The sequence below is a fragment of the Cotesia glomerata genome, linkage group LG1 (genome assembly GCF_020080835.1).
Source record: "Cotesia glomerata isolate CgM1 linkage group LG1, MPM_Cglom_v2.3, whole genome shotgun sequence".
Taxonomy (NCBI): Eukaryota; Metazoa; Arthropoda; class Insecta; order Hymenoptera; family Braconidae; genus Cotesia; species Cotesia glomerata.
In genome coordinates this window covers 3934656-3948729 of record NC_058158.1, presented here as the reverse complement: position 1 = coordinate 3948729, position 14074 = coordinate 3934656, and the positions used below count along the sequence as shown (strand labels likewise).

At 24.6% G+C, this 14074-nt stretch overlaps 2 protein-coding genes across 2 annotated transcripts in view; one reads left to right on the top strand and one right to left on the bottom strand.

Moving 5' to 3' along the window:
- Nucleotides 1-526: 526 nt before the first annotated feature.
- Nucleotides 527-3172, top strand: LOC123265084. Its single transcript, XM_044728676.1, has 3 exons — nt 527-702; nt 2407-2621; nt 2719-3172. Exons 2-3 carry the CDS (start codon nt 2484-2486, stop codon nt 3130-3132), a joined length of 552 nt encoding a protein of 183 aa, XP_044584611.1. The 5' UTR covers nt 527-702; nt 2407-2483; the 3' UTR covers nt 3133-3172.
- A 9665-nt stretch (nt 3173-12837) lies between these two features.
- The window catches only part of LOC123264978 (broad-complex core protein isoforms 1/2/3/4/5), a 45044-nt gene continuing 43807 nt past the window's right edge, over nt 12838-14074 (bottom strand). Inside the window, exon 6 of the mRNA XM_044728564.1 lies at nt 12838-13604. Within this exon, the coding sequence (XP_044584499.1) occupies nt 13249-13604 (356 nt within the window). The 3' untranslated portion in view covers nt 12838-13248. The remainder of the gene's footprint in view (nt 13605-14074) is intronic.

The window sequence follows — 14074 nt, the reverse complement described above, 5'->3', positions numbered from 1 at the left end:
TCTTGGGCTAGACTTTCTTCAGAAGTAAACCTTTAAACCTAGCCTTTAACCCCTTTCTGGAAAAATTGGTTCAGTTTTTTTGCCCATGTTGTCGTTCTTCGAAGGGTCATTTTAAAGAAAGTACGTAGTAAGGTACTTTGATAGCTTTCTTGCGTTTACGAGCATTCCACAATACTCGTAAAATATAAAATAGTAATTCTATAAAATTTTATTTCTTTGGATTGTCATCAATCGTATTGAATCTTCGAATGATATATGTTCTACGCTTTTAATCCATTTCGCGACCAAATTCTTCCAATGAAACAATTTTTATTTCTATTATTCTATCACTTTGGGTGGAATTAAAACGCATCACATATGAACAAGCACTTGAAAGAATTAAAAAAAAAAATAATCAACATAGTAAAATTGATTGACCAACGGATTAATCTTTGGTCTGAACTATTAAAACCGATGATAAGCCGTACGGGCGTTGATAAAGTTAGAAATCAATTAACGAGTGGCGATTGGATTGCGCGGTTAACCACAAGCGTTATTGTAGTTTAGTTGCTTCTAAATAACAGACATTGCTCGGAAACTGTTCATTCAATTAAATATTCCCTGTCTGACAACTTGGTAATTCCGACGTCCGAAAATCAAAGTCGCTGCAGACCAATTAATTATAATTATAATTTATAATAAATTAATTAACTAAACCAACACGTAAGTGACTGAATTTTCTTGGATGATTAAAAAATTCCTAATCAAGTAATTGATAAAAAATAAAATTGATAAAAGCAGAACGAAGGCTAGTGAAATTATTTAACAGTTTAAGGAAAGAATGAGAATTTAAATTAGGGCATTAATTAAGTCGAAAGCAATGTGACTGGTGAAAAGTTTGTGGAATCCACTACTAACTTGGAGTGATGTATAGCACTGCAATCATGGAAGCCTTAAAGAAAATATAGCTTCTGGCCTGTATAAACGATGTAGACTTGAGACTTATTTCAGGCTTCCTTCCGTAAACATTATTATTTTCTTTTTTTTTTGTTTTTGTATTTTACTTTTATTATTTGAATAAGCACGTTAATTGTAAATATTAAAACCTCGTTATAGTAGTGCGTGACAGTTGATAATATCTATTATCTACAATCTAAATAAGTAGCATTTAAAATTAATTCGTGTTGTTAGACTCTGAGAAAATCGATTCGTTTTTACTATTGATTCTCGTGAAAATGTAAATTAAATGTCGGGTCAAATGGCGGCGAGCGAACATTCATTTCTTAGAGTAGTTTCACCCTAATCTATTTACTAATATGACCGTCATTTATTTCACAAACTACTGCTACTAAAACCATTACTATTTATTGTTTGAATTTAGTTGGGAACAAAACTTTTTGGCTTAAATATAATATTCACCACATGACAGACGTTTGTTTGCGCGATGGAAGCGAAATCTGAAAATCAAACTTTGAATTTAAATATCTGCTTTATAGAAAAGTTTTATGTATACATGATAGAGTGAAACGCATTTCACGTATTTGAATAGGAACTGAACTTGTTTGTTTTTAAATTTATTTATTTATAAGGTGCAATGAATAAATTGTACTTTAAAATAACACAAACATGTTTGTTTATTATTTATTATTCATTGATTCTTTTTCAAATTTATGGAATATCCTTGTATAGTTCAAGGTCTTGGGAATGATTAGTTGACCGAAAATTAACGTAGAATTGAATTGGATAGCCTTTACTTGTCGGTTTATACCACCTGCGCCATGTTAATAGCAAACATTTAATATCTAAAAACTCTAAGCGGCTTTAAAATATTTTTTCATATCAAAATTAATGCAAAGATTGTCTTTATCTTTTTTAATCTACATCAAAGTTCATACTTGGTGCTTAGGATAATTAGAATAAAATATTTTAATACACTTGAGTTTACAATATTTTTTTTTTTATCAAGTACTCTATTTAATTATAAAATTACTGATTCTAATTACATTCGCAACTGATTATTATCATAATTATACAGGTGTGGTAATAAATTCCTATAAGCTAATTTAAGTGCAATATTCAAATCAATAACAATCTTACTGCTTTGAAGCCTAATAAAAAATTTTTTTCCGTTCTATTTTTTAAATAAAATATTGAGCTATATTCGAGTTTATTCGAATCATTTTAATATTGTATTTAAATGAATTTTTAAAAATAATAGACGAAAGAAAAAGTCGTGGAATTTTTTTATCCAACGGATGTTTTATTATCGCGCTAGCATTGCATCAGTCGGTAATCAAAGAGTCTACTTTTTTAAAGAAAAAATTTTTGATCAACAGATTTATTAAAATATAAACTTTTAATCATTCAAAAAAATTAATTATTTTAATAATATATGAAAATGCTGTATTGTTATTAATACTTTCACAGGTATAAATTACTAAATATCCGGAAAAAGAACTGAAGGAAATTAAGTCGAGTATGTAGATTTTTTTACTCGACTGATAATGACATTTATACGAAGAAATTCTCTGTGTCCTTGTGATAAAAAAAAATTACCCTTTAAATCGTTACTAGCGTACGTCGTGATTGGATTATTAGCAATAGAAAAGATTACTGCAACAACTCAATTTCCAACAATTTCAGTACGCATCCGATAATTGCAATTTATTTGTAAAAAAATTTTCCATTTTCTTCCTTTCTCATGGGTATTTTTACTACAAAATTAATTATAATTTTTAGAAGTGTCGTAAGAAAAATGCACATGTTTCTAATCTCGACTCGGTGCAAAACACACCTTCATTGAATTCAACCAAAGGAATAAAACGAGCAAATGAAATAAAAGTCAATCAAGACGAGACCTTCAATCCGGATAGTGTGTTAATAAAACCTTCAGGTAGAATTCTTCTTCCCGAATTTAATGGAACAGAGAACACGAAATTCATTTCAGCAAAACGGAAAAATTCTTCGAACCAGACTTTAATTAATTTACACAAAGTAAAACCTCTGAAAGTAAATGCAAGTGAACTTCCTGCAGCGAGATTCATTCCAAAATTGCCAGCCCATCAGCAATTGAAAAATATTTCAAAGGTCAACTTACAAACTCGCATGCTGTTTGATCGAAGTGAATTGAAAAATAATACAAAAAATGAATAAATAATCAATTAATGGAATAATAAAAGTATACTTGAATATATTTTTTACTATTATTAAAGATTTATTTCATAATATTACACCAACAACTATTAATGAATTTTTTTTATTTTTTTTCATAATAATAAATCCTTATCGTGTTAAAAATGCGAATAAACACTTATCATTAATATATAATTAATTCATTATGTATATAATATATATATTTATATATTATATATATTATTAATTTATAAGATTGTATAATATATCTATTTTTATATATATATATTTATTTATATTTATTATTATAGCCTAGATATGCGCATTTTGAGAACATTTCTCTTATACCCTCATTTTTACCACGCACTTATTTCTGCGTAATTAGTCCTTAAATTATTATTATTATTTATCTCAATATCATTCACACACATACATTATTTCAAATCTCACAATTTACAATCTCTTTTCGTCCGTTTATTATATTCTCAATGGAATGCTTATCAATAATAATAACGATCAGTTTTTACTTGAAGACTAAAATAAAAATAAAAATTTTCAAAAATGATTACTATAACATAATGATAAATAAACACAAGCATTATTACATTACAACTTCTACTAGTACAAAAAATAACTTGTAATTATTTATAATTAAATTTTATTTCATTTTTATAATTAGTATTATCATTTAAAAACAGTAATTGATAAATTGTTCGTTTGTTTTTTTACTAAAATCACAAAATTATCAGCTGTCTTGTCCTTACAAGTTTTCAATTTAATTAAAAATATAGTAATTATATTACATGTTGATAATAACAAAACAATTAAATAGAGTATGAAAATTTTTAGTTAATAAATTCTGAAAAAATATGATATGATAGTAGATATATATATATATATATATATATATATATATATATATATATATATATATATATATATATAAATTTTTTTTTCTTAATAAAAAGGCAACATTCAAATTATAATTGAATGTGCTAATTACACGATTTGATAGGATTTTTCCCATCAAATTTATCTCCCGGCTTCAATATTTTTTTTCATTTTTCTTTTTTTTTATTATTTTTATTATAGACTATCGTTATATTAAATAATGTACAAGACGTAAGTAGTAAGTACAACTATTGTAGCTTAAAAATGAGAATCTGTTACTGTCGTGCCTCAATAAAATAATAAATATTCATTTATTTAAACTTCAATAAATCACTACACTGCTATTTTACTTTATCGCATATAAAAAAATATTTGTTTTAAATACTCAATTTTCATTTAATGATCGTTAAATACCTTTTTATTTGTAAATTTTTTTTTACTGGCAGTGTGGTTTGGTTCGAACTAATATAAAGGCACCTGACGCGTATTTTCAAAAGTCTGGACAATTGATACTTTATTTTTTGTAAGCAATTTTTTAATGAAACCGTTAAATAATAAAATGATGAGAAAAAATTTACTTTATTCAAATTTGAGGCTACGACATTTGAGGTATTTTATTTAAGAAACGTCACTACGTCAAAAGAAAAATAGTGACATTACTTTCGGAGAATTTATTTAACCGTAGATTTATAATTTGTTTTAGCTTCGAAAGTTATAACAACCAGAAAATTTAATTTTCACTTTATTAGTAAAAGACAAGTTTTATTTTATTACTTTTTAATCAACCATCATCTTTATCATTTATTTTATTTTATTTATTATTTTTATTAATGTATTTGTATTCGTTTTGTACTTGTATTGTTTAGCAAGGCAGCGTGTTGCACTTTGTTACTTTACATTTTAAACGGGCCATACTATGTACGAAAGATCATGACAGTCACTTTCTTTCTTTCTTATTCTCTTTCTCTCTCACATTTATTCTCACTCTGTCTCTCATTGATATATTTATTCACCAAAGTTTTCATTTACGCACTTTAATTTAATTAAATTACTTAAATCACTACATTCCCACCACTTTCATGCAAAATAATAAGTTTACATCATAATTATCAACTAAAGAAAATTACTGTTTTTTTATCGCTCACCCTTTTTTTTTTCAAATATTCTATTTCAGTTTCCTATTTTTTATTTATTTTTTTTTTTTCATTTATCACGAACATGGACGAAAATCATCTATTATATTTTATTGAGTTATTTGAAAGATGTATTTGACAAAAAGAAATGGTAAGCGACAATTGAAAAAAAAAATTACAACATTTTTTGTCAAATCAATGTGTTAATTGTTTTAATTATTCTGTCTTTTATATTTTTAAAATATTTATTTTCAATTAATATTTAATTATCTGGAAAAAATCTTTTTCCATAACCATTACAAACTTTTTTTACGATTTTTATAATTATAAAATAAAAATAAAATACAATAAAATAATATAAGTTTATTAACTAATTATTTTATTAATTATATGATATGAATTTTACGGTAAAGAAATTTATAAAACCAACATAAACTTCAATAACTGTCATATAATTAATAATTAATAATAATAATAATAATATTGATAGCAATAATAGTGATATAACATATTAATACGCAGATAATAATTATAAGCATTTGTCAAGTCCTCATAAACATATTTTAACAATCACTTCGACAACGGACGTATAGCGAAAAAAAATCTAGTGGAGTAACTTAAAAGTTTAAAATAATTATAATAATATTAATATATTTATATGCCTAGATATGTATATATATATATGATTGTATATATACATATGTATATGTACATAAACAAAATAACGTAATACAGAAACTTTACGTTACTTTACGTGTATTATACCGTCGATTAATGAACTAACGTACATTGAATTGCCCTCAGTTGAAAAAATTAATAATAATTATAATAATAAATTTAATTATTATTTAACTGCATAACTATAATACATTCTTAAGATACCTATGCCCGTATGAATGTATTATAAATATACGTATACTCTATTGGAGATTTCAATAAAGTTATTTAAACTGTTTGATAATATATATAATATGTAAGTATTCAATGAGTTATTTTATTAGTTAAAAAATACAATCGTCAACTCTATCAATGTCCACTGCTAGTAAATATGTGATGCGATACATGTACAAAATGCTTATATTATTTAAGTGTTCATAATATTATTATTGTTATGATGATTATAACTGTGATAATTAATAATTAATAGTAGTAATAATTATAATCAAACAATGAGCGTAAGAGTTAAAAAATATAAATAAACATTGCAAAAATAAAATACATAATATAGTACAGGGTTGATGCAATACTTAATTATGCGAAAAAAAAAATAATTCTGTTATTAAATTTATAAAAAAAAGTTCTGCTTTGAAATTTTTTTTACTTGCAAATTTAAAACTTGTTTAAATTAAAAATGTTCTGGGGGAAAAAATTTCAGAGCAAAACTTTTTTTCAGAGCGAATTACAGAGTGAACAAAGGAGAAAAACTTTGAACATAAATATTGATTTTGGACACTCGTTTCAAGTTAAATAAAAAATAATGTGCGTCAATGTTTTTCTATTACGTTATTTTAACAGCTTCGCCATTAGTCAAGTTGTCTAGTGATTTTTTCTTTTCGATTATGATTATCACTATCACATTCACACACTTCTTTATAATCGTCCAAAAATTCGCATATCAATTTCATCTGTTTATCAATTAAATAATTTATTAGAGCGTGTAAACGCCTCAAAGTCTTGAATTTTTAAATTTAGTTTACATTGCACGTTAAATTAATAACTAAATATACATCGAGACAAACATCGTTGATGAATTAATAATTTTCAACCATAACTGCTGTTAAAAATAGCGTAAATATTTTATCATTCCTTTCAATCAATCAAAACAAAAAAAACAAGTTTCAAAACTGAGCCAAAATTAAATTAACAATTTAACAAAAATCTTATAATTATAATTGATTGATTTTTTTCATTCATAATAATCAGGCATAGGTTTATGACGATCATTGAAAGCAGATGTAATAAATTACAAACAATAAATAGAAATAATTATTAATTGCTTAATTATTTCTTTACAATTGCAATAAACGACAAATTTCTTCATGACTCGCAACAATCAATAATAATTTTGTTTGCAATTTTCCCGTCAGATAAATTTAAGAATTTTTTTTTTTTAATTATTTTTTATTTTTTAATTTAACAATTAATTTATACTTAAGGTTTATTAATAATAGTTATGGCACAATATAAATGTTAATATTTAAAGTCTTTTTTGAGACATAATAGAAAATAAATCTAAGTAGTCTTTCTCCTATGTTCGACAACTTTATCATTCTTTAAATTCTCATCAATTTTCACTTTTAGTTTATGATAATTCGAGTGTATATATTTTCTATATATTTTCATACAAGTATGCTCTTTAGTAATAAAAAAAAACTAAAGAGTTCGATGGATAAATTCTGCCATTACTATTTTGTTTTCATTACTGTTATTTTTATTTAAATATTAGCTTGTTTCATTTTTCATTTTTATTTCAGAAATTTTAAATAATTTACAAATTTTTGATGAAAATTTTTATTTAATAATTAATCGAATTTAGCCATAAAAATCATTGGTGTTAATTTTTTAGCGATCTACGATTTAAGAACGATTTCGCAATGTTTCTTTGGTAAAACAATATCACATGATAAAGAGCAAAAAAAAATGAAAAAAAAAAAAAATATATAATAAAAACATCAAAGCCAATTGTCGCAGTCTAATCAGTCACAATTATTATAAATATATAGTATTATTTATATATAATCGATAGTAATAATAATAATTATTATCATTATTATTCCCCATCTAATTAAAGAGAAAAAAAACGAAAATGGAAACAAGTTAAAAAATAAATTCGATAGTATTAGTTAAATATTTTATTAATTCATTCAATTCATCTAATCGTTTATTTATTCAATAAAACTGATATCATCAATTCTTCATTATCTCCTTGCTAAATTATAAAAATCAGCCTTTTTGTTAAAAAATAAATTTACGTAACAAAATAATAACTTTATTTCGTCACAGCGCGATAACAAAATTTCAATAAATTGAGCGCTGCTCTTAGCCGGCTCTAAATATCGAGCAACTAAACAATTAATAACTTTAGCTATCATATCTCGTTCGTTATTAGTCGTTATTATCATTATCATTAATTTAAATAAACAGTCACATTCAATAAGCTTAGATTATCGAAAACCGCTCATCACAGTGGAAGAAAAATTGCCGGAAGTGGAATACATATACTTATTATCATAAATATATATAGGTATATATTTATAATATATACTAAAACAAACTTACTAATTAGAATTTAATTTAATCACTAATTCGGAAGAAAATTCGACAATTAAATAATCTTAATTCACTTTTCAAAATAATTATTTTTAACACCAAAAAATATCCCTGATTTCCGGTCAATTTCATTCCAGATACGTCTGCCGATACTTTATATCAATAAATTATTAAAAATTCTTCTGATAATAATATTAAAAATATCAATTAAATGTATTATTCAACATAAAAGGCGGAATTTATAGTTACTTGTTTAAACGAATAGCAATAAACTTATTCCTACAAGTGGCATCGAAAAATTACTCACAATCAATATCATTTAAACTAAAATACGGACACGTTGTGTTAACGATTATATTCCGGTTTATCAGCAGTGTGAAAGATTTACTCAGAAATTTTCTATCTGATGATAACTGTCTGAAAACTCTACCCCAAATATTTTTACAGAAATGTTTAAGGGATAGAGTTTCTAGAGCAAATTGTCATTGATCGAACAAGTTTCAAGTAGACCCGTCACACTGTCGATTCATCTGCTATTAAAGTATCATTTCTGTATTATTATTTTAACTATTGTATATACACATTATTAAATATATAAATATATTCGTATATATCTACATATTTATATAATGAAAGAGTGGAAATTAATAGTTAAAAATATTTATTTCTGTACTTCTCTTTTTCTGTATTTCTGTAGTTCTCTTTCAGCTACGAGCTCGAAAGACCGAAAATTGTGCAGGTTTAAAGGATCGTTTGTTTAATCAGTGATACATTTTTTTTCGTTTTTCTTTTTCTGATAACTACTGCTACCTTAGTTATGCTTATCAAAGAAGACATGAAGTAATTCCGTTAATTATTTACGAACCCTCAATGTGTTGGCACATTAATTTTTAATTTATAATTTTGAACACCAGTGAAGTGTCTGCGTTTTTGTAAATTAATTTATAAATTTAAATTTTATAAAAAATAAATAACTATAAAAGTAAATAATAGTTATTGCAACTTGATTTTTTTTTTGACAAATAAAATTTTTATAAAAAAATCTTAGGTTTAAAAATTTATGAAAAATGAATACATTTAATATGCAATGTAAATTTTGGCATCGAATAATGAATTTTGAACTCGCTATTAGCAATCAATAATAATTTTTTTTTTTACACTTACAAGATTCCGATAACTGAATTACATTATAATAAATAGTTATCTTTAATTTTCTACACAAGTCAATGACACTATATCTTTACTATCGTAGCGAATAATAAGTTAAATAGATTGTATATTCAAATACATATTTAATTATTATTATCGATTGTAAATTTGCCAATTAAGCAGACGTTTCACTCTGTCAATATTTTAATTTTATTTAGAAATTAAATTATTACGAAATTTCTACTTTGTCTCGATGACTAATTTTACAACATTCAAGATAAATTCGAATCCGTATATCTTTTATTAATTAGTTTATTTTTTTTGTAAATTTTTTTTAACCATTTTTTTCGTTTAGTATACCAACTGAAAAACATCACAGAACTTTCCGATATCATAATCAATTTGTTCTTTATTAATAATAATTATTCTCTCTTTCTCTTGTCCGTTGACGCCACGCTGACTGCCATTATGTGGACTAATTTAAATTCAAATCGACAATGTTTATTTTTAATTAGCTCGTTATTTTAATAACTTTACTCGCCTTCTTTTATCACAGCAACATAGAAGGGTCCAAAAATGACTAGGATAATTTCCATTTACGAGCTTATAAATTATATAATTAAGTCATATCCCAAATAAATAATTTTGGCATTTATAATTTCATCAAATTTTGGCTTAATTATAAAACATTTTTAATGTTTTTTTTTTTCACTCGTCAATCTTGAATCCAAATTATCTACACAGTGGTTAATGAGTACGTCACGGAACAGAGAATAATTTTTATTTAATTTATTTTATCTCATCGACTCTAAAAAAATTTGACACAAATTTATATTCCCTTATCCGGGATTCTTATAATCTAAATCGTATAATTTTTAATGGTATACTTGATGATCGATATGTCTAAAATAATTTTCTTCATTACACTTTAATAATTATAAATTTTAAATCTTAAAAATTCACAAAATTTTATTTTTCGCATTCAATACTACCGAGTCTAATATAGTTGTAGCTGCTCTTTAATAATTATTTGTACTTGCTCATTATTAATGATAATGGCGTTTACATATTTGATAAAACAACTTAACTTTTTTTTTTTTCATTTTTTATTTATTTTTTTTTTTTATTTAAGTGTTTTATCACTGAGTTTAAAACCTGAATATGTTACGATCGTTATTCAAACAACTCTTAGAATTTTGTTTTATCTACTTATCTCTTGTACTGCGTACTTGCTCAGTACTTATTGCAAGAAAATCAACACAGCTCATTACTTGTTTGATGAAAACCAAACCAAAACAATAATTTATTACTTCTAAGTCCAATGACTAGCATTCATTTCCTAGAAACTTCAAAATTTTTATCTCAAAAAAATTTTTTAAAGTCAATTAAAAGTTATAAAAAATCAAACAAGTAACTCCGTAATTTTTTCAGCTATTTAATTACACAAAAACATGGCATCAGGTGATTTTTCTAATACTCAACAACAAAACTAATAAAAAAAAAAAATAATTTTTCGTCGTAGAATAATGAATAGTGTCCGACGCCATGCCAAAATTGCATATGATTTATCTTTATTTATTTAACTTTATTATACCTTGAGAAAATCCAAAGATAGAAATATTATTGTTATTAATATTGTACCAATGTAATATATATATAATATTTATATATATAATAATATGTAATGAATATATGTAAGTATGTATATATGTACACAGTTCAAAATATTACTTTGTAGAGTTAAAAATATAGTCTGATTTTTTTTTTTATTTTTATGTATGATGGACTTTTGTGCAATATATATTTTAAATATATTTATTATGTATTATTTTGAGTCCATTGTCCTTAAAAACATTTTATCTATCTCTTGCCACTGTAGTCTTTAATTAAACTTCTATTAACTTTATTATTTTGTATAAGATTTTATGGAATTTGAGCACATCAGATTTCGTAATTGAATTCCACTTAGGCCTAAGACGTTTAACTGGCTATTATTTAATTTGTCTTTACTTAAATTAAATATATTATTATAATCATAATATTAATATATATATTTATATATTTATCTATATATTTATGTTTCTCATAAATCGCACGTTTAATTTCTTTTTTATTGTAATAATTATTGTATTAATATTAATTATACTAATAAAAATAACTGTAATAATGATATTATTAATAATAATAGTTAAAATGAAAATAATAATATTGTCAATAAAATAATAATAATAATAATAATAAAAATGTAAATATATATTTATATATTCAAATGGACAATAAAATAATAAATATAAACGTGCGAGGGAAAAAATTAGTTTAACATTAAAACGAGCCACGTTTTATTATTAACTAGTCTCTATCTCTCGTAATTGCGGATTGAGACGTCAATATATATATATATGGATATATATTTATCACGCCGTTATCTCTATATCCTGCTTTCGCTATGTCTTACGCTTGCAACGTTTTATTACGCCGTGTATACGCTTAGATTCGCCGCTTTTAGTTAAAAGTTAAAATTAAACAAAACGAAACAAAAAAAAAAAGAATTAATAATAAAACAAAAAGAAGATTAATTTATTTATTTATTATTTAAAATAAAATAATCTTCACTAGATAAAATTTAGTTTGTTGGCATAAAATAAAATTTTTAAATTCTCATTCAATTTAATAGATAATATAATTAAAAATCTAATCCGATTGTTGCTCGATCGGCAATAATAATCAGTCCGTTAATTATTTAAAATAATATTTCAAACTAGATAATAAACAATTTAAATTAAATTTTGCCTCTAAATAATGACTGGAATGTTATTAATTATTTAAAATAAAAAAAAAAAAAATTTAATAAATTTTAAAATATCGTATTACTTTCCCGATTGATTTAATTAAATTTGTTTGGTTAAGCTTAATTACGTTAAGAATTTGTTTTTAATTTTCTCAGTCAATTCGTCGTGATTCTTTGGATTAAACGCAGTCTTGACGAATGTGTTTAAAAACGAAACAATATTAAATAAAAATTATTAAAATAATTTATAATAATTACGAATTAAAACAAACAAAAAAAAATATTTCAAATTTAATTTGAAAGCGAGGCGATACGTAAGAGCCAATTACGTAGTTTTAATTCTCTCATTCTCTTCTTCTCAAGATAAATTACCCTAGACAGTATTCTTTAATCATAATAATTATATTAATAATAATAATAATCATAGTAATAATAATAATAATAATATTAAAATTAATAATGATAAAAATGATATTTATAAAAAATACTGTCTTGAGTAATGGAAAAAATATAATAGAATAGAATAGAATAAAATAAAATAAAGAAAAAAATTAAAGTTAAAACAAATTGATAAAACACAATGACTCCCATTAAATTGATTGTCTTTAAAGCGACGATCAACCGCAAGACGAGTCCGAGATCACAAAAAATAAATTTAAATATTCAATATTACAACGAGAGGTCAATCATTGATCCTGTATTCAACGGCCCAGGATCTAATGAAGTATCTGTCCGATCGCGTTCTCCCCATGGCCAATGATGCTGCTGATAGTTTGTCTGATTTTGTTGATGATAATTATGACTACTGTTGTTACTGTTATGGCGATTTCGATGATTAAATTTAAGATAATAATCACTAGAGTCATCAAAATAATCAGGAGAAGGCTGACGAACGGACCACCACTTTCATTGGGGCAATTGTTGCTGGATCGGTGGGTGATGCTGCGCTGCCAAGACACTCTTCATAGCGGATGTCTTCAGCAGCCTCTTCAACATCCCGCTTGAGCCACGGTGCTGAAGACTTTTGTGCGTCGTCAATGAATTTTTAGTTCGATAACGACGGTTACAAAACTCACACACGTACAAAGTATCTGATTGTTCGTGTTTATCCTGAAAGTGACGTTTTAACGAGTAATAGCAGGAAAAGGTACGGCGGCAGTAGGGGCATTCCTGTGGCTCATTTATACCTCCCGCTGTTGGCGGCGGCATACGGTATATATTTGTGGGAAGCGTCGACGTTGGATGCATCCCATTGCCCGTACCTGCAAATTACATTTTTCATTTAATTTATTTCTTTTTTTTTTGTTTTCATTTTTTTCCACAAAAATGAATATATTTTGGTGATAAATTTTTTATTTAAAAATTTTAGAGTTCATATTTTTCAGTTTATGCATTTTTGTAGGAAAATTTTATATTTATTATCAATATATGTAATATAAAATTGAATATATTTTTTTTAAGATTTAGTAATTAGGGTGTGTAGTGTAGGATGTGGATTACATTATTAAGTTATTACTCATTAAATCATGCTGAGATTTTTTACATGCTCTATGATACTGAGAATAGAATTATCAAAATTAAATTGAAGGAATTAAAGCTGAAAGTGGAGAAAATTTTTTCCAAATTTAACTCCTTCAATTATTTTTATTTATTTGTCCTAATGACTCAAAAATTTTACGGTGTTAAATCTAGCTCCGATAATTCTCAGTAACCACTAAAATATTATAAGAAA

Coding starts and splice junctions, on each gene's coding strand:
- LOC123265084 (XM_044728676.1), top strand. CDS start 2,484: ATGACATTTATACGAAGAAATTCTCTGTGTCCTTGTGATAAAAAAAAA. Junction 2,622..2,718: donor CTCAATTTCCAACAATTTCA/GTACGCATCCGA, acceptor TATAATTTTTAG/AAGTGTCGTAAGAAAAATGC.